Here is a 25,236-nt window from a genome sequence, read left to right on the forward strand (position 1 = left end):
GTAAACAACAAGGGCCCTGTGCCTCAGTACAATCTAAATGAGAGCACATTCCAGGGAGAGAAACAGGAGTGAAGTCAGTGTATTGGAACAACTACTATGACAACTTGTTAAAACTTGTTGCAGTGATGACTGTAAGACCAACTCATGCAGCTGCCCAATGGTATTTGTGAGAGGAGCCAGGGTCTCTCCCTGGGAGAAGCTCTGCACTGGAGAGCTGCTGTGAGCATCCCTCTCCTGCAGTGTGTGTGGAGGGACAGACCCACATAGTACCTGTTTGGTGGAGGAGTTGAGGACTTCTGCCAAAAACACCAGCTTTCCTCAGCATGAAATCATGAGTGCCTTGAGCAAGGTCTGGAGCTAGATTTAATTTAAAAGATGGAGTTGCCTTTTGCTATTGTCCTTTATTCACCTCTGGCTTTCTGAGGGCAGCAGGACAGAGCAGGGCAAAGTACAAATCAGATTTTGCTGAGCGGCTATGAGCTCCTGAGCACATCACCAGGGGCCTCCCTGAGCCACCCACGCTAAGGCTGGGGCCATTGCCAGAGCTCCCTGCTCTCCTGCCAGCAAGACAAAGACCCAGCCCCAGGGAAGAAAGGAGAAGCAAACCTGGTCATGAAAAGGGCTCTTGTCTGAGCATGGAGAACTGGCCACCCAGAGTAGGAACTGCAGTGGAGCCGGGAAGCTGCCTCATCAAGAGGACCTTCCATATCTCAGGCAGCTGCTCCTGCTGCCCTGTGACAAGGGGAGGCAGCATGCTGAGTTATTCTCCAGCTGAGATAAAAAGTAAGCTTTTTGCCCCTAGAGAAAGTGAAAACTTTTAAAGCTACAGGAGAAATTGAGGAACCTACTCTTCCCTAGCAGCTCATGAGGGGATTGGAGATCATTCTGATCTCTGCTTCCAAAGACTGCTCTTGATCTCCGGCCAGAAAGCAGCAGCAGTTTAGAGGTATTACACTGGCACCTAGCACAGGTAATGGGTTAGAGAAGGACCCCACATACAGCAGCATGCACTCCTTCCGACCCTGTCTTTGAATAAAGGTGCCCTGGCTGGTATTTGCATGCAGAATATATTATGTGCATTTTAAATCTTAAGCAACAAAGACATGCAAGCAAGTATCAATGCCATCACCAGAGCCACAGCAAACAGTAAGCAGATTTCATCAGGCACACTGTGGCTGTGCCTGGAAGGGAGTCAGAGTCTGTAGGGCACCCTCCCCTTTTGGAGATGGCTCTCCTCTCTCTACTGGAAAGTCCCATCTGACGTGGCGTACTGTAGATGGATAAGAAGTGAAAAGGACCAACCTTCTCGCTGATCTGAGAGATGAAAGTTTGTTTTGTTTGATGGCAGAGTGCGATGAAGATGAGGAGGGAATAAAAAAAGACAAGGAAAAACACAGAGAGTAAAAACAGGCCAAGCTTCATCTGTCCGCACACCACTGAAACGACAAGACAAGACTACAGAGGTCAGCCATGACTTCCCACTGTGCACATACACCACACCATGTCATGGACAAGAGTGTGCCACACTCACACTGCTCTGGCCCGGAGCAGGGAGCCTCACCAATCTGCTCACCGCTCCTTGAGGCAGGGTGCAGGGGACCGCATGTCCCACGCATACTCACATGGAGGGTGCTTCGGGGCAGCCCCACGCTGGGCCAGATGCTGGAAGCACAGACATATTTACATGTGCAAAGCACTCTCACACACACACAGGGCAAGGGACTCCAGCCATCACACAAGCTGATGTGCTCCCACACACCCACTCGAGCTATAAAGATGATGGCAAAGGCACTTTGATTTATTGACCATACACTGGGAAGAGCATATGTGTAGATCCGAATTTTATCAAGTATGAAAGAAATGTTCCAAGTGGTGAATGAAAAATCTTCTACCATGAAGAGTTGCTCCCCCTCTCCAAACAAAGAGCTAAATGCAGCAGAGAGGTATTAGGCAAGTGACAGACATGCGCAGTCTCAGCTGGGCTCAGTTTCGGGAGAGCCTTATTGGTACACTGTGCTGCGAGTGAGAGATGGACAAGAAATCAGAAGGACAAAAACACCCAGAGAAAATTGAGCAGATCCCAGTTTTTGTTCCTGCGGGAGAGACAGTAGAAGGTTAGTTGCATTTTCCTTACAGACAAAGGAGATCTTATTTCTCTAGCAGGAGTGACCTCACTCCAGCTACAGATCTGTGGCGTATTAGCTGTAATCGAACACTCACTGAGAGAACACAGAAGTGGATTTGATAGTTAAAGAGCGCTTATGAGTCACATTTTTGATGGGGGAAGGAGAAAGTGGGGGGAGGAATTTGCTTTCCAGCAGAAACACTGCAAATTAGAGAACAGCATGTGGCATTATACAGTGCAACAGTACAGTCAGCCATTTCCAGCAACTAAAGGACAGGATTTTAACCAACACTGACAGGGTACGGAGCAAGCAACAAACTGCCAATAAGAGCTACAACAGTGGCCTACGAAGCGTAATGGAGCTTGCAGGAGAACAGCAAAACAGTTGTTTACATTTCTTCAGTTGAACTCGTATCAGTGGACCACAACCAGCCAAGCCAGAGTTTAACTGGTCCACAAGCGAGTGCCACATCCAGCGAGGCCCCACACCTGAACATCCTCAAAACCAACTAGTTTAAGGTTCAGGTTTCCTCTGCCCAGCTTCAGGCAGGGGATATACTTCTTGGTCCACAAAACATTAACATAAGGCTCATTTAATCCTGTGAGACCCTGTGACGGGAGGGAACCTCTTTATTGCCGCTCCCAAGCCACCGCTTTATTTCCTAATTTAATGGAGCGTATCGAATCTGCATGGCCTCGGCAAACAGCAAGGGGCTTCTGCCTTCTGCTCAGCTCTTCCCAATAGGGAAAATTTGTTTCCTGCTCTTGCCCAGGAAGGACAGTGCTTCTGGCAAACCAGGCAGACCCATGAATGGCTGCATTTCTGGAAAGCAGAGCTAACATCACAACAGGGCAATACAGACTCCAAGTCCTGCAAGCATGGACCATCCTGCAGCAGTCAAAGTGGCTGTGCAACAGAATGGGAAGAGGCTGGTGAAAAATGCAGGATCGAGGGATGCTGCTTAAATAGCTACAGGAGCACCCACCCCTGCTGCAGAAGTGCAGCAGCCCCAGAGCCCCCCCTCTGCCCTTAGGAAGCACTGATGGGTCCCCAGCTACACCAAGGGGACTTGCTGTGGTGCCACTTGGCCTGACTGGGGGCAAGGTGCTGCTGCAGCTGAGGGCCAGCCAGGGGCTCTGTTTCGGGAAGCCTGGCAGGGACTGCACTGCATCAGTGTGCATGGACAGGAGTAGGCTCCAGCAGTGGCTTTCCCCACATATTGACACTTCAGATTAGAGTTGGAAAGGTGAGGAGATACATGTGAAACACACTAATTCAAACAGATTACTTTCCAGTCTGTCAAACAGGAACAAGTTTAGGGCCTGCTATTTGTCACTAATTGCTGGATTATCCCTTAATCTCTTACTATATTAGTGGTTTATGGGGAATAAAACCCAGTAGCAGGCTATTTTGGAACAGCTGTAAGGCAAGAGGGAACACCTGGGCAGAAAGTTCTCTCTCTTTTCCCTTTAGTTAATGTTTAAACAGCTGCCGCTTTATCTGAGGTAAACCTGATAAATGGTAAATTGAAAGTTTCATCTCATCCCATTCACATACTCCCTTATCTCCAGCTCTCTATCCATGCCAATCCTAAACTAAAAGGCATGTTTTACCAAGTTTTTCTGCTTTTTTATAAAACAACTGAGCAGTGACAGTAGATATCATCTGTCCCCCATGTAGAGATTCAGGATTTAAGGCTGGGGTTACCCAGAGTATCCCCTGTGCAGAATACCACGGCTCACTAGGCATGTTCCCGTGTTCCCATGAACCTGAGCTGCCTGGCAGCTAACTTGAACATGCCAGTCTATGTGCAAGATAAAGCAAGTGAAGTCACAGCAGAAATGCCACCAGAAGATAGCAAACTCCAGGAGGTAGGAGGGCTCCTTTTGAGATCCACACTGAAACAGCAAAGAAGCAAAGAGCAAGGCCATATCAGAGACACGTCTGCCAGTCCCATCAGACGGCTCCAGTGCTCTGCAGGCAGAAATTCCCATGCTGATTGAATTTGGCTTTTACCCTGCCACAGAAATGCTTGTCTTATGCAGTAGCAGCAACACTCTAACCACAGCAGCTTGCTGCAGAAAGAATGAGTTTGGGCTTATGGGAGGGCTCTGCTTTTGTGTATTCTTGGGCATTAGCTCCCTGAAACAAGGAAGAGGGCTGTGGCCAGGATACAAATGTACAGGTCTGAGATTTTAGATCGCTAGCTCAAACAAAAGAACACATTTCTAAAGCTTTTCAGAGTGGGAAGCTAATACTTTCCTGAAAGAAACCAGCAAGTTTATTATCCCAATTGGCTCCGTATTCTGATGGGAACTGCCAGCATCTGTCCTTGCGCTGAAAACCCTCGGGTGCTACACAAGGCATTAAGATAAAGGCAAACCCAGACACTCTGGGATCCAAAAGACAGAGAGGTTAACAAAAAACTAGAGGGGGATGAACCTGTTCCTGCTTATCTCCAAAAGCACATCTTGTGTCTCAAGGACTCCACATAAATCAAAATTTATTCTTTACAGCTTTTAGAAGTATAGAGGAACAAAAGGACAGATTGTCTTTTTTATGCCAGATTACATTAGACTAAAACAACCTCCTATTATATGCAATGAACAATGTTCTCATGCTACAGTGATGAGTATATTCCATCCTAGAGAGACAGACAGAATGCTCAGGGCACCCAAACATCCCTTCCCATTCATAGTGCATACACATACATGCATGAATTCAATTAAGAGCAGAAAATCTCAGAGAACCAGAGGTGGATTTCCTAACCCTTTGTGCAAGTGGATATGGAAGGGGTGGGAATGGACATTTAGTCGGCACAGATACGCAGGCCTAATTTTCCACAGGCATCTATGTATGTCATAAAAGGAGAAGAGAGAAATAGGCTTCCGAGTCCATTTTTGTGTTGCACTATCATGCACTGAGCCACCAGTCACTCTCTTATTTTCCATAAAGGTCATTTTACAAATAATCAGCCTTGAGTCTCACACTGCACTTTTAACTGTCAAAGGACTCTGCAAGGAACAAAACTGTTAGGCTTATTTAGTTCAGTTCTATACAGCACATTGAAGTCTTCAGATGCCAAGTTGCATCTGCCCAAACCACAGCTGCTCTGTCTTTGGCTATAGCAGTAGCTTCAGCATGGAGCAGCACTCAAGGGCAGAGAAGATGAAGTTAAAAATACTGAAATCCCATAAAAAGATTGCAATTTCTTCATCAAAGAGTCACTGCACTCTATTGCATTGCTGTACTGCAGTATCATGTTGAGGTCAGGACTGCACAGCGTACACAGGGAAATCATGGTCCTTCAGACCTGTAGCCCTCCTCAGACACGTACCAACTGCTGAGGGGTCATTACTTGCTGGCCTCTATTGCAGCCTGGTTTTGCTTCTTCTGATGGTCCAGGGCAGCCATCTGTGCAAAGCAGCAGTCTGGGTCATCCAGACTGATTCAACCGCCTGTTCATGTTTCCTGTCACCCTGGCATCTCCCTCATACGTCTCTCCAGCCTCTGTGCTTGTCTGTGATTGCTGCCAGGCCCTCACACACCAGCAGTGCCTCTCTCTGGTGAAGTAATGTCACCTCCAACAGCCCTGCCTGACAAGAGGCAGGTTTAAAGGAGCACACTGCCATGAATATGCATATAGCAATTCCCCATTTTTCAGACAACCCCAGTTTTGGTCGCTGTTTGTCCACTGTCCTGAGCTTTTACCCTTCTGGCAACAGCCTCGAGCTTTGACTGCTGTTGCTATTTTAGCTGTTTTAATATTACATAAGCAGAAAATGTTCTTTTTTAAAGGCTTCAAGTCTTGTTGCTCCAGGCCCATGTCAGTCATTCAGAATTATTATTATTTACACAAGGTCCCTATTGCAGTAAGCATCATGCAGCTGCAAGTAGCCATTTCAGTGAGCTACCTCTGTGTCTGAGCCTAAGCTATGGCCAAGTCCCTACGTGTAAAACTCTGTGGAGGCCAGAGAATCACTGCTAGGGACAGGGCCACAACCTAATTTCATTTTGGGTGATGGCTCCTTAGTGAAACTTGGCAAATAAACCTTCAGACTCCAAGCAAGTTTCCCTGCTGCCAAATGAAATACTAGCCTGGCCTTTCAAAAAGCAGATCAAGAAAGCACAGATTTTTGCAGTAATACCATTTCTATTTATTGCAGGCTGATTTATTAGTTTGTGATTTGGGGACAGAGGAGACAATTCAGCTTTAAATAGTCTTTTTTTAAAATGCAGCTGTGCAGGTACTACAGTATGTAGCAGAGCTCTACAGCACATGTAGTATTTAGGGCCAGGAAACTTGCAGCACTTACCCCACTGGACCATGTCTTGAGGGCCTGACAAGCAGCACTAAAGAAGTGAAAACTGGGCAACAGATTTCTCATCTGATGGGAAGTATGCAGCCAGTGCTCCAATAAGTATTATTCTAATAGCATCTGCACTGCTCACTGCTGTTAGCAGCACTGGGGAACACACCTAGCGAACTCCACAGTGTATTAATAAGGATATTATTATACACAGTCTTTCTGCTCATCTGTTTCACTGAAGTAGGAAAAAAATAATGCCATGTGCAGAGAAAGAGAAGGGCAAAAAGCCCTTTCATACAGGAGAAGAGTAAAATAACAGTGCCTCTTACTGAGGGGAGCACCACATAGGCCACCACCTTCACAGGCATTTCATAAGACAAGACTTATGGCTGAAAATGCTTCTCTTTGTGCAGATGTCCCCGAAGGTGTAGGCAAATGAAGAGTGAAATGTCTTCATAAAAACCCAACAGCATAAGTGAATCAGTGCAATTACAATATATTCCCAGGGAGCATGACAAAATGATACCACTTTTTTTTTATTCCACACTAGGTCGAATCTACGTTCTACTCTTAAATCAATTTCTTATATATCTTGAATCAGCTTCTTGGATTTTTGCTGCTAAATCAGACAGCAAGCTCTCTGGATTAGAGGAATCACATCTTCCACAGATTTCTATTCCCCTCCCTTCTCCCTGCAGCACCATTGGGTCCCAAATATAATCATTGTTACAATGTACTGTGGTGCATATAACCATGGACCACAAACGGATGAGCGTTCCTTTGTGGTGGTAACAATAACAGCCAGACCAGCACAGGCAAGCATATTTCTGCTGAAAGGATAGAATATGAATATGCCACTGTGACTCCCTTGAAGTCCATATGATGCCCCAGATAGCCACCTTGCCTTGGCATGCTCCCCACTCTGGCTTTCACTCTGTTTTTGCTCCTCTGATGGTCTGGATGTTTTCTGCAAGTGTCTGTGCATGGAAGGCTGAAGAGCATCTGTAGGAGGCAGTTACCTTCCAGTGCTGGTCCCCAGCCCCAGCCCAGCTCTGCAGCAGCAGATAGATAGATCTGTCAGTCCAAATGCAGAAGGCTTAGGAGGGCTGCTTTCCAGCACACTTAAATGAAAATAATAGCTTCAAGAAAAACACATCCATTTTAATTCACAAATCCCTGGTGTGGAAATGTTTTAACTTTTAATGAAGTCCATCTGTGCATAAGTGCTGGCTCTAAAGGATTCACAGAGACAAGACACTGGTGTAGCCTGCTCCTTTCTCCTCCTTTTTTTTCACTGATATAGGAAGCCCTGAGCAGTGCCTGGATACTCCTTTTCAGCTCTCAGTATCTCCCTTTGTTAGCATGAAAAGTATGATAAAGATGCTAATGAGCCTGGGCTTTCCAACACAGCACACTTACAAAGGATTACCTGGGAGCTAGGAAAGGGGAGGACACATCAAAACCAGAAACCTCAGGAGTCAAGAGAAACAAACATTTAAAGTATTGAAAAAACAATAGGCTGTAAATGAGAGCAGACACAAGCAGCCCTGAGAACTACAGAGGGTGGGAATTAGTACTGCTGCTTAGCACTCAGCCATGCTTTTAGAGAAAGTGGCTAACTTATTGGGTATTCACTGCAAGGAGGTCAATCATTAGGAAACCACCATGCACTGGTGGGGCAGCCGACACACTTAATTTCTACTGTAATTTAGCATTAATTAATGTCTTCCCTAGTAAAGATGCAGGCACTTTCTAAAAACCCTACTGGAAGTCACTGATCCGTCTAATGACAACACTGTACGACTATGACAAGAAGGAAAACCAAGGATTCTTTTACTCTGCATCCCAGACCTGAGAAAGTAAGACACTTTCATTTTTTCCTTGCTTGTTAAAGAAATAAAATATTGTTTGACTTTTTAAAGTCATTAACTGATATTGTAACAAGTTGTTTTTTTTTTTTTTGTAGAACATTTGCTATGAGAAACTGTAAGCACAAATGGAGAAGAGAAGGCTGCGTGGAGACCTCATAGCAGCTTTCCAGCATCTGAAGGGGGCCTTACAGGCATGCTGGGGAGGGACTCTTCATTAGGGACTGTAGTGAAAGGACAAGGGGTAACAGGTTAAAACTTAAACAGGGAAAGTTCAGGTTAGATATAAGGAAGAAGTTCTTTACTGTGAGGGTGGTGAGGCACTGGAAGGGGTTGCCCAGGGAGGTTGTGAATGCTCCATCCCTGGCAGTGTTTAAGACCAGGCTGGATGAAGCCTTGGATGATAAGGTATAGTGTGAGGTGTCCCTGACCATGGCAGGAGGGCTGGAACTTGATGATCTTAAGGTCCTTTCCAACCCTAACTATTCTATGATTCTATGAAATACCATCTAGGACCTATTATGCACAGCACACTTCATCCAATAATAATTTATGAGGTACCCTGTCTTAAACATACAGCAGGGTTTTATCAGGATCACACAGGTTGAAGACTGCCAATGTAAAGATTATATGTGCAATAAAAAGGCTTGTTCCAAAAATTTATGTATAACAAAATGACAGTTAACAGCACAGCATATGTCTAAGAACATGCTTCCTTTGATGAACGTTAGGATCACCTCTCCCATGTGCAGCCCATCCACGGCCCATGCCTTGCCCAAACAGGATAAATGAACCTTGCTGAGCAACAAGCCAAGTGTAGAATTCAGTGTACTCCTCACTCCTACAGGATTCACTTATAAATTAAGTGTTCATCAGTAAGAAATCAGAAAGTTGTTAAGAGGAGGTTCTTCTACCTCTTGAAGCTCTTGTGTCTTTTTGCAGCCACACCTCTATAGAAAACAGAAGATGTGGAGTCTGAGCATGTCACAGGAGCAAAAGCATTCCAAATACTGCAGCAGAATGGCTGGGTATCCACACAAACTTACGCAACAACAGCCAACCTGGTAACTAGGATCCTTCCCCTCAGAGTGCAAGTGACAATGTGGGATGAGTTTTAGCACAGCTTGCCTGAAATACGAACTTGCAGGAATACAGGGAATTTAAAATCATCCATAAGTACATTGTGAGAGTGAAATGAGTGATTCCACTGCACAGATACATCTTCATCTTCTGAATAATGCTTAATTGGGTACTTCAGTCTTCCAAAGACTCTTACAGTCCAAATTACGCTGCAAAATAGAAAAGCAGTCCCCCAGAATAAGCAAAGGAAGCAATGCCAGAAGCCACCCCTAGAAGCAAACATACATCACATGAAGACTTAATCATGTTCTCCTGTCCTCTTGCCATACTAACCAATACATATACAGCTTTAAGATTGTATTTTCTTTCTCCAGAACAGAGGAAGGAAGAAATGAAGATGACATTTTGTTATTAGACAGTTGATTTACTATGTGGAAATAAAATCTCATTCTAACTTCCTAACAAACAATGGGTAGCACCAACACAGAAATCTTCTTTCTCTTCTTGGGAAAATTCGTAACTGCATTTCCCATGGGTTCCTAACTAGTGGCTGTGGTTATTCAGAGTTCCATGTGAAGCAGCACAATTTTTTCTTGCTGAAATTAACAGAAAATATACAGGGAATATAACCTTTGTTTTTCTCCAAGCTAACTCAAACACCTTTAATGTAGAGAAAGGAAACTGCCAGGAGACTGTCCTAATGGAAAACCTAGTTATTCTGCTACATTGAAACTAGTTTTAAATCAGCAACATAGCATAACCATTAGAAAAATCAACTTTACATGAACTGTGGCTAATTTCCAGTAGGTTCCCAGTGTGAGCCATTAATACCCAGAGGCTTAACCAGTGATGCATTTAAGACGGATTAGGACAATTCCAAAAAGCTTTTCAGCTTTTAAAGATACAAATTCCAAAGCAGAGGCCTAAATATTGGCTCACCTAGAGCTGAACACCTCTGGCTTATCAGAGCATGACCATTTTTACACTACGTCACCAAAGGTTAGCTTATACTAAGAGGATTAAGCATTCCTCAATCCCAATTAAAGTAACTATGACCCAAAGTTAAGGAGTTCAAGGGAGAAAGGAATTCCAATTTTGCCCATATTTCAGCATTTTACATGACACCATATAAACAGCAAAATAGATTTCCAGATATGTGAGTCAAACCCAATGTGCATCAAAGATATCCTTGACCTTAGCTTCGTGTTTTTTGAAGAAAAGGCCACATCACACAACCCACAAAGTGTGATCAGGGCACTGAGACAGGGAACACACTCCTTCACTGAAAGCCATGGAGCCTTTTGGGCAGGAAGAGAGTGACCTCCTTGGGTGGAAGCTGCTCTTACCTCGAACGTAAAGGTTAGCTGGGGCAGAGTAGCGGGTTCCTGCGCTGTTGGTTGCAACACATTCGTATTTGCCTTGGTCTGACTCCTCACTGTTCTCTATTTGCAGAGCTCCTGTACACAAACAAAAGGACACAGGCAAGTCAGGTTATGGCAAATCTGGTATTCAAACAGCCAGCCTCAGAAAAGGAAGGCCATGCCCCACGCTTTTAAAGTATCTTCCTGGATAAATATATTGTGATATCCCCTGGACCCACAGGGTACCAGCATGCAGCCAAAAGGTACCCAGTCTTCTGTTAGAAGCTTGTGAAACTGATTATTGTTATTTTTTTTAATATACAGGAAACCAGTTACTGATGTATTTCCAACCACCCCAACCACTTATATTCATTGCTTCAATAAAGGAATAAAAACATACACATACACACGTATTAATCACAGCTTCATATGGGATGCCTGGCTAACAAAAGGACCTTTAATAAGCCTTTAATCAAAAACAGCCAAGCACAAAGCATACTAACTGTAGCTGTTTGTTTCTTATCTGATGCACACAAAGCCTAGCAAATGCTCAACAAATTGCAGCCTTCCTGCAGAAACTGGCAGAGTCCCATCTCTCCCACCTCACCACCCTCCTTCCGCAGACACCCCCTTCTGAGAAAACACTTCGCCTTTTGTCAGCTTTATGTCAGTGATCTTGTTCTTTCAGATTTCATGATACATGATATAAAAGATGAGAAACTCGGTGTGAGACATCAAAGATACACACTAATGCAATGCACCCATTTTGCTGCACGGTCCTCATGTGAAAGTCACCCTCCCTTGTACCATCATGCCTGATCCTACAGTTTGGGTCAGGATGTGACCTGATCCCATCCCCAAGGTGCTGGATGCATGACAGGTTCTTCTAAACAGCTTAATAATTTTCAGAGCACACAGAGTCGCCATTTACATGTGTAAGCTGTAGAGTACTCATGATGTGGAAGTGAGCACTGTTCTAAGGTGGTTTTCTCTAACTGCTCACACCATTCCAACTGGCGCCCAGCACTGTTTGGCCCGGGAGGCTGGTCTTTCACCCAACTTCTTGCCTAGCACAGATGACTGCAAAACCGGTCACATCTAAACTCCCCTAACTGTGTCCCATATGCAGACTGAAAGATGGAGCTGCAAAGAAAGAAAGGAGTAGGATGCATATGACAGCAAGCTGGCACTGTTGGCTGGACACTGAAGAGGCTGGTACTCAGCCTGCTTCCCTGAGGAAACACAGGAATAATTTTTAAAGTGCCTCCAAGGGCTCAGGTTCTGCTGGTTAGGCCTGCCTGTAGGAAGGGAACTCTGCTCACAAACCATATGCTGAACTAAAAGAAAACATTAACCCCTTTGCTTGTAAGGATCTGAACTCATTTCTGCCTGCCACGGTTCAAAACGACCACTGAGAGCTGCACTGAGAATAGCTGGTGAAATTTCCTTCTCCCCTCTTGCTGGTTCAAGCTGCAGAGGTCAAACTCAGTTTTTCATATCATCAGAACAGAAGAAAAACTAATGTGAATCAACCACTGCCACCTACATTATTTAGAAGGATAAATTGAGACTGTGGCATAAGTCTATATGTCATGGGGAAAAATGAACTTCCCTGGGTTCTGCCATATAATAAAAATGATGTACAGAGCCCTCCCAATTGTTGCATTAGTGCTGGAAATGAGGCTTCAGCTAGACAGAGAAAGCTTGTTTGCAGAAGTCCTTCCAGCTACTAAAGCAAGGACCTGCCAGCTTTTCCTAGCCGTGGAGCTCTCTGGACACTCACAGGCCAAAATCTACAGAGCACTGCTGCTTAATTCAGGGAGAATGCCGAATTTCTACATGGTGCCTGGGAAAAACATCTTCAAGCAGACAGCAGCATGACAGGCAGTGGAGCAGGACAAAGCTTCCCAGCATTGACAAGACAGAGAATCAGAGAATCTAGAAATGGAAAAGACCTATTAGGTTATCTTGTGCATCCCTGGGGGCCAGGGCTGGATTGCTCCTTTTTGTAAATGTACTTGTGTTCTGTCCAATCCCGTTTTAAATGTGCTGAGTGACAGGTCTTTCACCACTTCCTCAAGAAACTGATGCCACAGCCTGTTTATGTTTTCTGTCAGGAAGTTTTTCTGGAACTCACCATATATTATCTCCTTCTTAATTTCTGCTCATTACTCTGTGGGCATGCATGTTCTGCAGAGTTCGTTCTGAGTACTTGCATTGGGCTTGGCTGGGAAAATCTGTCTGCTGCACAACATACCCATACTTCAAAAAGCCAACCAACCAACCAACCAATAAAAAAGATGTCATCACCCTGAGGAAGAGCCTATCTCTATCTAGCCCTCATCAGCTGGCTGGGCTGAAAGCAGAGCCAGCTTCATGTGACATGCAGTGGTGTCTGCCTAGAAAAAGTAAGATCCCCAGATAATTCTGCCATAAACAAGTATCTGTTTATATACCCCTTTTTAGCCATTTAATATGTATCACTGGTATTTATTCCTCTTACAACTGTGATCGCTGTGCCTCTGAAATGCCAGTTAGTCAAACTATTTTTTATCTCTAGAGACCTCAACATCAGTGAAGGAGAGAGAAGAGAAAAATATAAAAGGATGAAGAAAATGAAAGCGGAGGGGAGTTTCAGATTACATGCTGTTATTACCTGTCAGTTCTGCAGCCAACACAGATCAATTTCTAGATACATACTATAAACATATAATACGTGTCAGCAACTGCCTACAAACTACTCAGGGACACTGGGCACGGGATTCTGGTTTTGTCTGGGTTGCCATGACCATTCAAACTATGGTGCATCCTGAGCAAGAGAGAACCCAGGAAGCAGAACTTAATGCAAACCTCTCGACTGAACCAGAACGGAAACAGTTACTGCAGTAAATCATCATTAGACAAACATACAGATCCCATGCTAGAGCTGACAGCCAGCAGGAAGTGACGGGATCATGGTAAACTGATGGCAGTCAGTGGGACTATAGGGGTTTTCTTGAAGGACAACCTACAACTAAGTGATGGATACAGGAGACAGTAGGGTATCTCAGGGTATAGAGATTTATGAATGAAGTTAGGATGATCAGACATTGCTGGGATCAGAAAGCTGGAGACATTAATGCATCTGAGCTTTGGGAAAAACTCCGTAAGTGTCAAATGCTCCACCCCTTTGTTCAGTCATCCCAGAGAAAGGCAGTAACTTCATCTCTTGAAGAGTTCAAGTCTAGGCTGGATAGGAGACAAGGAGCTACAGGAAAGGAAAAACTAAGTCCTGAGTAGCTCCTTTCCCTGGATTTCATGTAAGCTGCATCCAAAGACCCTCAAAAGCGCAGTGAATTCTTTGCTTTGACAAGTGCAAAGGACCTGATTTCTATTCCTAGCCCTGTCAACATCTCATCTTACAATCTTCCGCGCCTCTGCAAAGCAGAGCTAGGAAGGCTGATTTACTTTTATCCATTACTTTGGGATTTATGTTGCGCAAGTTGCTGAGTAAGGTCTTGTTCACACAGGATGCTACTGCAGACTTCTCATATGGACTCCTCATATGGACTCATGGTGCTCATGTGTCAGGTGCTTTGTTCTCATTTGCATTGCTGAATCCTGATGTGCAATCAGGTATCATGGCTTTAGCAGATGCGTGAGGCCCATCTACCATCAGGACATGCATATATGAAGGAGAGGAGCAGCGAATAGCTTGTTTGGGAGCTCACGGGGCTCTGCAGTGGTACATGCACATCAGGGCGACGCTTCTCCCTGCTGAACACCACCCAACCTCCACTGCCTTCTATGAGCACCCTGAACCTCAGCGGGGCTCCAGCAGAAGAGGGGCAGCCATTCCTCACCACACTGCGATGCCATGTCGATCTTGCCTGCAGCTCAGATCTATTCCCGATAACACATCTCAGCTTATCAGAAAGCTGACAGCTCCTGAGAAAAACCCCTGGCAGGTCTCCAGTGACAGCAAGAACGGTGACAAGGCAGAGCTTTCTTGGGCTGAGGGCAGGAGCCAGCACTGATGACTGACAAGCATCCCTTATAGGTTCTTTACTCTGAGCTGATATCTCCTTGTCAGTCCCTTCTCTCCTCTCCCAGCTTTTTCCTTTGCTCTGTAAACTTGGGCACAGACAGCAGTCCTGTTAGCAGCTCTCCAAGCTACTTATCTATTCAAATACACGTGTGCTCAGGCAGAATCATTAGCTGCAGTGACAGTGGGTAAAAGCAGCATTTAAAAAGTGCACTGCACAGACAAAGCATGGGGAAGGCAGATCCTGACAAGGGACCCTTCTTGGCAGTGCTGGGTACTGTTGTGCCACAGAGGGCTTGTCATTCTCTCCTCTAGGTGACAAACTGATGTAAAAAGCTCTGAGCTGCCATACAAATGGACCTCTCTGTATCTATTCAGGTCGGAACTCCATCCCCAGCAGTGGGAGCAGCTCTATTTCTCTAGCAGGGCATTCACAGACTCAGTCTCCCTGGCTCAGAGTGGAGGGACTGACCTGCCCTGGTTATAAAACTAAACAGGGAATTAAATGTTCCTGTAAATACCAAAGAGTCAGAGGAACCAGGCCGCAATCACAGCACTCATCTAAGGGAAGGACTTGCAGAGCAGATGTTAATGAACAGAGTTACCTGACCAGGGCCATTGCTGCCAGGGAAGAGGCAAATTTTGCCCACACCACACACTAGAGCACATAGCAACTCTAAAGCCTTCCATTTTCCTTCCTCCTGCCTCCCACCATCTTCCTCCACAGAAACAGTGCCTGACTTTTCCTGAAGCAGTATTTTTAGCCACCCTTTCAGCCAGTGCTCAGGTCCCAATCCCCTGTCTTCTAAAAATTCCTTCCTCGAGAAGATGAATCTTCCTAATAAAATCCAGGGAGCTGTGGAGCAGGGCCAGAGGCAAGCCCAGATCAAACAAGGACCCATAAATGTGAGTATGGCAGAAAAAGAAATACTGTGAAGGCCTGGCAATGAGGGAGTTGGATTTTGACACCCAAGTTGCTGAGACAACCAACACTTGCTGTGGGAGCCCTGAAAAACTGAAAGACACCAAAACCACACAAGAGTCACCAATAATAAGCATTTCCCTTATTCACTACTTTCTGCAATTTATACCTGCAGTATCTCCCAGCTGTTACAGAGGAATGCACCTAGCCTCCACCAGCCATCAGCATTGCCAATTATGCAAAACAAGATAACTACAAATATATTTTCATTGTTAGTGTTCATTATGGTTATTATGCCTGAGAGGCCGGTGATCGGCATGCAAGGGGCCTGTTCTGGATGGCAGCGCTGCTGAGAAATCACCCTCCTGTGCACCAGAGGCAGCTGCTGATAGCACCCGACTGCAGCCATCGAGCCAGACTCAGGCAGAGATGGAGCACAGGAGACCCAATGTGCTTAGCAACATGAGGTCTCCTCTTAGTGGATTTTCAGGATGCTCTGATCTCTCACCAGCAGGTATAGGAAATCTCAGGGGACTCTGCATCAGAGGCAAAACTACAGCAGTCAAATGCACAGTAATACCTCTGTGTACTTCTAAAGGGATGTGAGTCAATCTCAATCCTGACAGTTAGAAACATGGCATTACAAACATTCCCAGGCTCTACCCCTCCCAACCTCCCTCCAACACTGTCTGCTCCTGTGCGCATATCTTCTCATTTTTAAATTGTTTTCCTTTCACCTCTTCTTTCTGTGACTGGAAAAGCTCAAGAAACAGCCAAAAAAATCCTATCATATACAAAGTGCAACCAAATGTACAAGCACATGCTCAAAAGAGACAGCAATATTCTTTTAGGTTCCTCTAATCTCTTTGGATAGCTTTATGCTCCATCTACCACGATAGTGTCGACATAGTGGAGCTATATTTAAACCAGTTCACCCCGGACTGGAAAGGTTTAGCTGCAGCTATACAGAAGTTGGTGTGGGTGTTTACCTGGCTTCCCAGACAGACAGCTTCTGACACCCAAGTGAGCTGATCTAAAGTTAATTCAGACAGACCTCTGCTACGCTGACGTCTGCAGGGAAGAAATACTCTTATGTAAAGGAACCTCAGATATTTCCTGTGGTGACAGAAAAGTAACAAATAAATCTGACTGGAGAGGGATAATGCCTGAGATGATTATTTCTTTACCTCCTCATGTGCATCTGATCTAATGACTGTTCAGTCCAGCACCCACCAGAAACACAACTGTGCTCTGCTCTCTCTTACAGGCCAGGGTAGGAAAATGCAGCCAGGTTTCACAAAAGGTTGAATGAGTCCAATTCCAGAGAAATGCTGGAAGTGCCTATCTTATATTCTACTTAGAAAATGAGAATGGGGCAGAACTTGCTTCAACATGGATTTACTGATATTATCTGTGGGTCATCATTAAGAAGCTAACTATTGCCTAATGTGACAGGCATCTGCCAGCTCCATGTCTTTCTGATGAAAAAAAAATAGGGATCTCAAGATTAAATTACTATCTGGGGCAGTCCCAGAGGGGTGAAGCTACAAATGGAGATACTGAATTATTGATAGGAGCTCCTTCCATTTCAGGGAAACCAGAGATGTCTTGGACAGAAAGGACCAAATATGTGGGGGTAAAGTCAAACGAGATGTTTAGAGAGAAAAATCTCCTCCTTTTGGAGGGGTGCATGGTGGAATTATCAGGTCATCCTTGCTAACCACACACTGCTCCCTGCAAGTGGTTTTCCACTGCTTTGGCACAAAAGCCTTGCGTAACGCTTGAAGCTCCAGGCACACAACTCCTAGCGACACAGTCACAGCAGCAATTAAATCAAACCAAAACCACCCCTTCCTCCCCAAACATTATTTCCAAAAGGGTTTGTTAAGAGTTATTAGTTCACCCTTCCTTTCAGACCAAATTAATGGATTCCAAAGCATCAAACTTACCTTAATGAGGAACAAGAGTGCAGCTGGGTATAGAACATGGCAGAACAGTCACTTCTACATGGACACAACCTCACCATCATAAAAGCACTTTCATCTAATCTGTCGTTATCTTTAGAATTCCAGTGACCTCCATTTTAAATAAAAGGCATTAGGCTGACAGAAATCCTCTGGGAGAAGCCAGAGAGCAGCATGTGGCTTCTGTTTGCTCTCACAGAAATGTCATCTTTGACATTCAAACAGGACACATATTTTAAATAATGTCAAGAACAGTCTTAAAATACCTCATCAGGACTCAAACGGGGGTGGGAAGGGAGGTGGGGGTGTGGGGAACTTATGTTTTATGAGATGGATGGTTCTTTTCACAGAGATGTGTTCAGTTCCCAAGCAGGACGTATGGAGCATCCACGTGGTTCTGGTGCTGAGTCACTAATGTCATCAGGCAGGGCGGGCACGCAGCGAGCACGCGGGGAAGCCTTGGGATGGCTGCACACTCGGCATGCATGGCTGGGAGCTCAGAGTGCTCCGCTAGTTAGCATTCAATCTGTCATTTCATTTTAGGATTTGTAGTAGGAGATGAAGAAATAGTTTAAGGACCTTGTAACATCACAGCTGTCAATCTCCAGTATTCCAAAGGGAGGAATGACAGATATATAAGCCCATTCATATCAAAATAAGGAAGGCAGCCTTTTTCCCTGACCCAGATTTGCTACAGAGGCAACTTAATGCAAATATGCATCAAACGGCAATTCACATTTACTCTAAAATCACTTGATGGGAGCTGAAAACATTAACCCCCAGCAACAGAACCAGTTCCAAAGAGTCAGATTATTAACTTCCAGCAGTGATTCAGGGAAAAGGGGGAAAAAAGGGAAGAAGGGGAAAAACCTGAACAAACAAGGTCATGTTGATTTGTAGGTGGTAGTCATTCTGCCGAGAAATCCAGGGGTCAATCAACAGGGGTAACCAAAATCACAAGAGAATTCAGAAGGGCCTTAGCACATAATGCTGATTAACATGCTAAAGTTAATCTAAAGAGACAGCTTTGAGCATTTAGGCTAGAAAAGACAACGCTCCGATTGGAAAGTTATTACTGGTGCATACAGGCTGTGAAAACAAGCCAGGAACTGCGCACACTGGGCTGTCAAACCAGGGGTGGGCTTAATTAATGAAGACTTAGAGCAGTCAGATGCGCTTCTGATTCATCTATGTAGAAAAATATCTTGGTGCTGTGAAGCAACATCGGTATGTCCAGGACATCTAGGACAGTGGTTCTCCAGTATGCCCCCACATTAGAGGGTTAGTGCACTTGAAAGGCAAATGCGAGGAATGCAAACAAAGGTGCTCCTTATCCCAGAGCTAAATTTGCTCAAACTTTCATGAATTTATCTCCTTCTGATTACAGTTTCATGCCCAGCAGCAGCAGCAAAGAATTTGACTGTTCTCTTGTGAATATGTTACCTCTTTACACTTAACACCAAAGCGATCTATCTAAAAACCCCCTAGTCACAAAACCTCAAAAGGCCACAACTGCACAGTAAAGTCAGAGACTTGCAGGAGCTGCAGGAGACGCCAACCATCCCATGGCACAGCCCAGGGACCATGTTCCAGTTTGCAAACTTTCCACTGAATAACCCCCTTTCAACAGTGCAAAACTGCAATGGATGAGTCTACAAGAAATCACGCTGAAAACCAACCAAAATAAATACACTAAGTGGGAGAGTGCAGATGAGCGAGAGCGCTGGCAGAGTTAGGGCTGAGAGTAAAAGCTGGAGATGAGAAACACCGGAGAAGGGACACGGCAGACAGGAGATGGAGTGACGTGACAACTGGAGGCACATTTCAGCATTCTTACCTCTGATCGGTGTACCACCTGGTGAGGTAATTTGAATGCAAATAAGATTAGAGAGAAGCATTAGTACAAAGAGGAAAGGAAGAAAAATTATAACTAAAAAGCAGAAAGTTTTTTAAAGCTAGAATTTCTTTTAGCGCAACAGGAATAAATAAAAAGAAACTGATGTGCAATAAAAGTCGGAGTGACATCCTCAGGAGGTTAGTAAAGCTCATCGCTTCCACAAGAGCAGCGTCCAGCCCTGCATCTTGCCATTAAAGCCACCACCCTCATGAACGGGAGCCGAACTAAGCTGCTGAGGTGGTGTTGCCAGCTGGCCTCACCACTTGCATTCACCCACATCACTGTTCAAGCAGTTGAGATGGAGGACACGTTGGGAAGATGGTGCGGTGCCCCTTCATTCCTCATACAGAACACGGAAGGGGTGTCCTGGGACTGTGTGACTGTGAGTGTGGTGGGCAAGGAGGGGTGGAAAGCATATGGTTGCGGGCGCTAGGTGCGATTTGGCTTTGAGGTTAGAATGACCAGTGGGACAAAATCTGCTCGCTTAAAGAAATTAAACTAAGGGGAGAGTGTAACAAATCCGTTTTGAGCCATTCTCCACATTCGCATAACCCTTGCATCAGGTTCCCTTTGGCAAAGAAACTGGTGTCATGCAGAATTAACTTTACATCTAGAAATATTTCGAAACAAAGCAGCTTCTGGTAATGTAACAGCAATACGCTAGCCAGACCTCTGTTGCTCCTGCCTAATTTGTATGTTAGCTGGAGAAAGGAGTCCCTACCCTCTTTATAAGGCACTGGAGATAATTTTACATGCTATAATGAAGTGTATCTTATAAGGAGGGCTTCTCTGGGAGTGAGTTTAAGTTATCCTGTTGCAACAATCTGTAGAAGTTTAGTTTATGAGGTCAATGTGTTTAGCAAGTGGAGGATCCACTGGTCAGTGTCTTGAGTTCAGCGTACAATCAATAATGAAGCATGATTGAAGGAGAGATGCTCCAGCTGGGCAAATTGGCAGGGAACCCTTCTAATCCCCACTTTTGTCCCCTTGGTCTTATTCTGCACATATGAAGGCTGTTAGTATAAGGGAGAGATTCATGCAGCTTGAATCTGTAGGCAGTTTATGGTATGTGTTGGTTTTATGCAGATTTGTAGGATCTGAATACCAAGCACTTACCAAAGAAAACTGAGGAGTTTAAACAGACAGAAAAACAGGGTTAAACAGGACACAGTGTGTCAAATCATGTTCAGTGTATTGATTAATAAATACCAGTATGCATACAAGAGTGTCGTGTATCTCAGATTTACAGCTCATTCCATTATCCACAACAATGATCACCCAATGGGAAAGAAAGACAGAAAAGAATTTCTGTAAATACAAAGAAGGCATATTTTAAGCATGTTTAACTTGCCTCTTAAAAAGTAATTACAATATTTATACTTAATCTTTTTCTTTCCTAACTACCCTTTCCTTTAGGCAGAGTCCTTTCTTTAAGCAGGAGCAGCAATTAAAACTACTCATTTTGGCATTTTCCTCTGCCAAGATGACATTACCCCATTTTAACTTTATGTCTGGTTGTATTGTCTTACACTTTCTATCCAGATGACTGAAGCATCAGGAAAGATCTTGCAGTGACTGAAGTTGTGGGTAATCTCTTTCTTGCAATAATAAATCTGCTGCTTATTTATCTTAGTAACTACCGCTACCCTTGACAGAACAGTTAAACCCAGAGATACTTGCATGGAATAGCACAGCCATGGAAAACAGGGTTATTTCTCTTTGCCTGTTTGAAAAGTTTGCCAAGTGATATTTTTGTTCAGTTTGGTCTAGGGCCTCTCTCCTCCCATCTCCCCCCCCCCTTCCCCCCCGCAATTCGCAGAGTTAAGAAAAGCATCACTGCAGTGTGTCATTTCCCATGGGAATGGTGCAATGACTTTGAGAACAAGCCCAAGGGGCAGAAAACAGGACTTCCGTCTCTCTCATCTGGCTGAAACAGGGTTTGTTGTTCTGCCCTAGAACTGAAAGGATTTGCAGCAAACTTTAAATCTACTCCCTGTAGAGGCTAAACCCTTTCGCTAATATGCAATTGTCTACACAGAGCAGTAAGAGCAACTGCAGACTTGAAGCAGATTCCCTAAAACATAAGTGTGACCAGCTCATTTCTTCCTGTGTTAAATCCCAATCCTCCTGGCCTCCAAATGTAAGCGAACCCTTGTGGCAGCAGCACAGAGGCTTGCGGTATTTAAGACAATGTTTGTTCTGGGTCTCTCTCACCTTTGCGAAGTTAAGACATTCACTCTTCACACAGAGGACACCATTACAGAGAATGCACAAGGCTTTTCTGTTTTCAGATTCCCTCACCCAGAAGGAATAAAAGTTTCTATCTGTTCTTCACATCATATGACAACGCATCTCTGGCTACTGTCCTCTCAGGGTGTCCCTCAAAGGGACGAAATCATAGCACAGAGTGCAAACATAAGAGTCCATTGAGTGACAGAGATGCCACCACTTAAATGGTTACTGAGGCCAACCAATGCCCTGCGATCACTAGGCTCTTTATGCAAAGGGTGCACCAAGATCAAGCTTCAAACCCAACTCCTGTGTTTGAAAGGTTTGAAACACTCATAAGGAAGGACAGTTTATTTCCCCTTCACAATAACAGACACTGAACACCACCACATACGCTCACTTCAATCAGGAATGAATACTGACCCTGGCATCCTGTGTAGTGGAAGCACACAGCCAGGTGCTCAAAGCAAGGCAAAACATAGGATAATACATTGGAAAACCCAATGGGATTATTTGCATCAGTCTTTCCCAGTGTTGAGAAGAGGCTCTGCTGGAGAGAGGTCTTCACTGTGCTGACACAAACTCACCCCAGACTTATCAACACACCACTTCCTTTTAGGAAGTGTAAGAACCTAAGCCACCAAAACCCCACTCCAAAGCAACATCATATAGTGAAACCAAGGCTCTTGCTGGCTGCAACACTGACTCCCAGAGAACTCCGACAGTGCTTTTGGCTACTCCCTAACATAATTCTAGGGAAAACTATTCTCAGAAGTTGAAGTACTACAGAAAAGACTGGCTATTTGTTACCAGTTGCAACATGGAGTCTGTGTGAATCCCACCAGTGCTGTGTGTGCCTCGCACAGCAAGACCCACATGTGCACTACAGGTTTGTCCAGGACATAAAATTTCAGCTGTCAGCTAGCTGGCCATGATATTGCTTCAACCCTTGTCCAGTCAGTCCTTTCTGAGAAAGCATCCATCTTTGTGTGGGTTTCCTGATCCTTTTGGAAAATACTTCCCAATACCCATTCTTTTGGGCTACCCTTACACAACTTATTCCAAGCTGATGCCCATCTGATGTCTGGACTCAAAGCTGTTTCTTGCCAGGAGCTGAATGTCTTCTGCTGGATACTGGCTGCTGGCTATTACCACTGAAGAAGGATATGGCTGCTGCTGTCATTTCTCTGGGATAGGTACCACCTCTTTTTGCAACTTTCCTCTGTGCATGTTGGGTATTCCTTTTGTTACCAAATAAGTAGCACTTCTACCTATAGGATCAAAACTAAATTGAAAGTGCTTGCTGGTAACTCTGAGAGTATAAATGCAGCAAGGCGATCTGGTGGCCCAGCTCCCACTGCTTCTTCATTAGAGGCACCTACACTTTTCCAGAGAGCGACTAAAGTCACCTGCAGAGTTCTCTCTGATACTTTACTTGCAGTTACCTGCCTTTGAGCCACACTGGGGTGTAGGGCATGGTTCCGTAACTCAGTTAATTGATGGTAATTAGAAGAGAATGATACTTCTTGTAAGATCAAGTTCTTTACTAGATGAAAGATGTTAATGCTCCCTCAATTTCTGGAGTTCCCTTACATGGCGTAGGTATCTGGAAGTTAACATTCAGAATAACTGTTTATTCTAATTTGATATTTTGTTCATAAATTTTCTGAAGAGCAAGGTGTAAGAGGAATTCTTCGCTTGTGAAACTCACTGGAAGCATTTGAGAGCTATGGGAGTATGAATACCCTTCAGAGTTGCTCTGAAGTCTTCAGGAGCTTCTGGTCCAAGAATCTTTACAGAGCAACTGTGAAGAATTAGCACAATCTGATCTATATTGAGCTTCTGCCACATCATCAACTAATTTTAAAACATGGTTAGAGGTGTAGTGGTGACCCTTGATGCCAGAACTCATATGTACATCACCTGTAACACTACAATGCCTGGACTGTTTCAAAATCAGTTCAGGGGAACAGGTTTTAAATGAGTTAGCATGCTGGGGAAGTTTCCCAGCCTAGAGCTGGCCTTAGATCCTGTGTCAGTGACTGAGAGGCAATGACTGAAGCTATGCACCCTAGGGAAGAACAGGGAGTTGTCCTGAGTCACTGCATTTGCAGTAAAGCAGCCTCTCTCCACAAGAAGTGGGAAGTATTAGCATGATGAGCAAGGGAGAATTTTGCTACAACCAGCATGAGTCAGAGACCTTGCTTTTGCCTTGATCTGTGATAATAGAGATGAAAACATGTATTTATTTGCATTCTCATCTCCAGAGCAATTAGTGCAACACGTACTGACAGAACTACCCAAGAGCTCTACTTTAAAAGGAACTGAGCATTACTTGGGAGAAAAGATCTATGTACTGGGGAGAAAGAATTAAAAACTCACTCTAAATGTGAAGAGTTATTCTGTCAGAAGGTTTAAAAAGAAAAATGCATATACATACATACAGATGTGATCAGTAAATGAGGGATGGTAGGATACAGGACAGATTCATAAACCGTGTATTTCCTCCTGACAGAGACACCAGTCCTCTGGGGTTAAAAGAGCCTAAGATGACGGCTTGGTTGTGTTACACCACAAACTCTTTAGTATCTTGACAGAAGATGAACAGAGCTCTAGAAACTGATGTTCAGAGCCCCCTTGGGCACATGATCTGACTGCACGCAAGTTCAAAGACCTGCCTGAGATCCCCAGAGCATTGCCAGCCCACATAACTGCGAGTGTCAGAAGAGAGCACCTTTCCCAAACATGCTGCTTCTTTACCTCTAGCTATTTATTCCACACTAGGAGCCTAAAGAAACGAAATCATCCTGCAAACCCCTCTCTAAGTCAGACTTCAAAGCTGCTTTGACCTTCATAACCTATATTTAGTACATCTGAATAATAATATATTTGGTACTCATTGAAGGTCGGACACTCTATATATGCAATATTGGGCTCACAACGTGCTGTAGCTATTTTAACTATATTACATCTGCCTAGCTTTTATTGAGTTTTAATTAAATGAAATTAAATGAGCGTATATTTAGATTGAGATAGTATAAACTGACATTCATGCAGATATGCCAGGCTGGCTGTAAGATATGATCTTAATGGAGCAGAGACTTTGCAAACTATTACACTCTCCCATATAACGAGGTATCTATTTAAACACTCCTTTCTTTAAAAACAACTGTGCCCCTATGGTATAGTGCTGGAGAGCTCAGTGAACACCTTGCAGAATGGATCAGAGACTGCCTGACCCATCACATTCCTCACAAAGGGTGAGTGCAGCCAGGTAAGTGGGACTCAGGCACTTCAAAGTGCAGGCCCTACTTTATATCGACTACAAATATAGGAAAAAGTCAGAAATGTAAGCAGGGAATGAACCTTTGGCCCACAAGAAGCAGTAAACTTCTTGCTCCCTACTCATGCCAGGGTGAAGCAGAACCTTAGTGAATCTTGGCACCAGGTCCCCG

General features: G+C 44.4%; 1 protein-coding gene across 14 annotated transcripts in view; it reads right to left on the bottom strand.

The window, feature by feature from the left end:
• The window catches only part of PTPRF (protein tyrosine phosphatase receptor type F), a 398,994-nt gene that overhangs the window by 83,410 nt on the left and 290,348 nt on the right, over positions 1-25,236 (bottom strand). For 7 of the 14 annotated variants that reach the window (XM_057416512.1, XM_057416531.1, XM_057416501.1 and 4 more), the window contains 2 exons: positions 19,493-19,510; positions 10,731-10,841 (listed from right to left, as the gene is read on the bottom strand). In XM_057416512.1, the coding sequence (XP_057272495.1) occupies positions 10,731-10,841; positions 19,493-19,510 (129 nt within the window). The remainder of the gene's footprint in view (positions 1-10,730; positions 10,842-19,492; positions 19,511-25,236) is intronic. The other 7 variants (XM_057416581.1, XM_057416564.1, XM_057416547.1 and 4 more) reach the window with 1 other exon arrangement.

The sequence above is a fragment of the Pezoporus wallicus genome, unplaced genomic scaffold (assembly GCF_028554395.1).
Source record: "Pezoporus wallicus isolate ANWC-B61680 ecotype Strahan unplaced genomic scaffold, APGP_CSIRO_Pwel_v1 contig_5908, whole genome shotgun sequence".
Lineage (NCBI taxonomy): Eukaryota > Metazoa > Chordata > Aves > Psittaciformes > Psittacidae > Pezoporus > Pezoporus wallicus.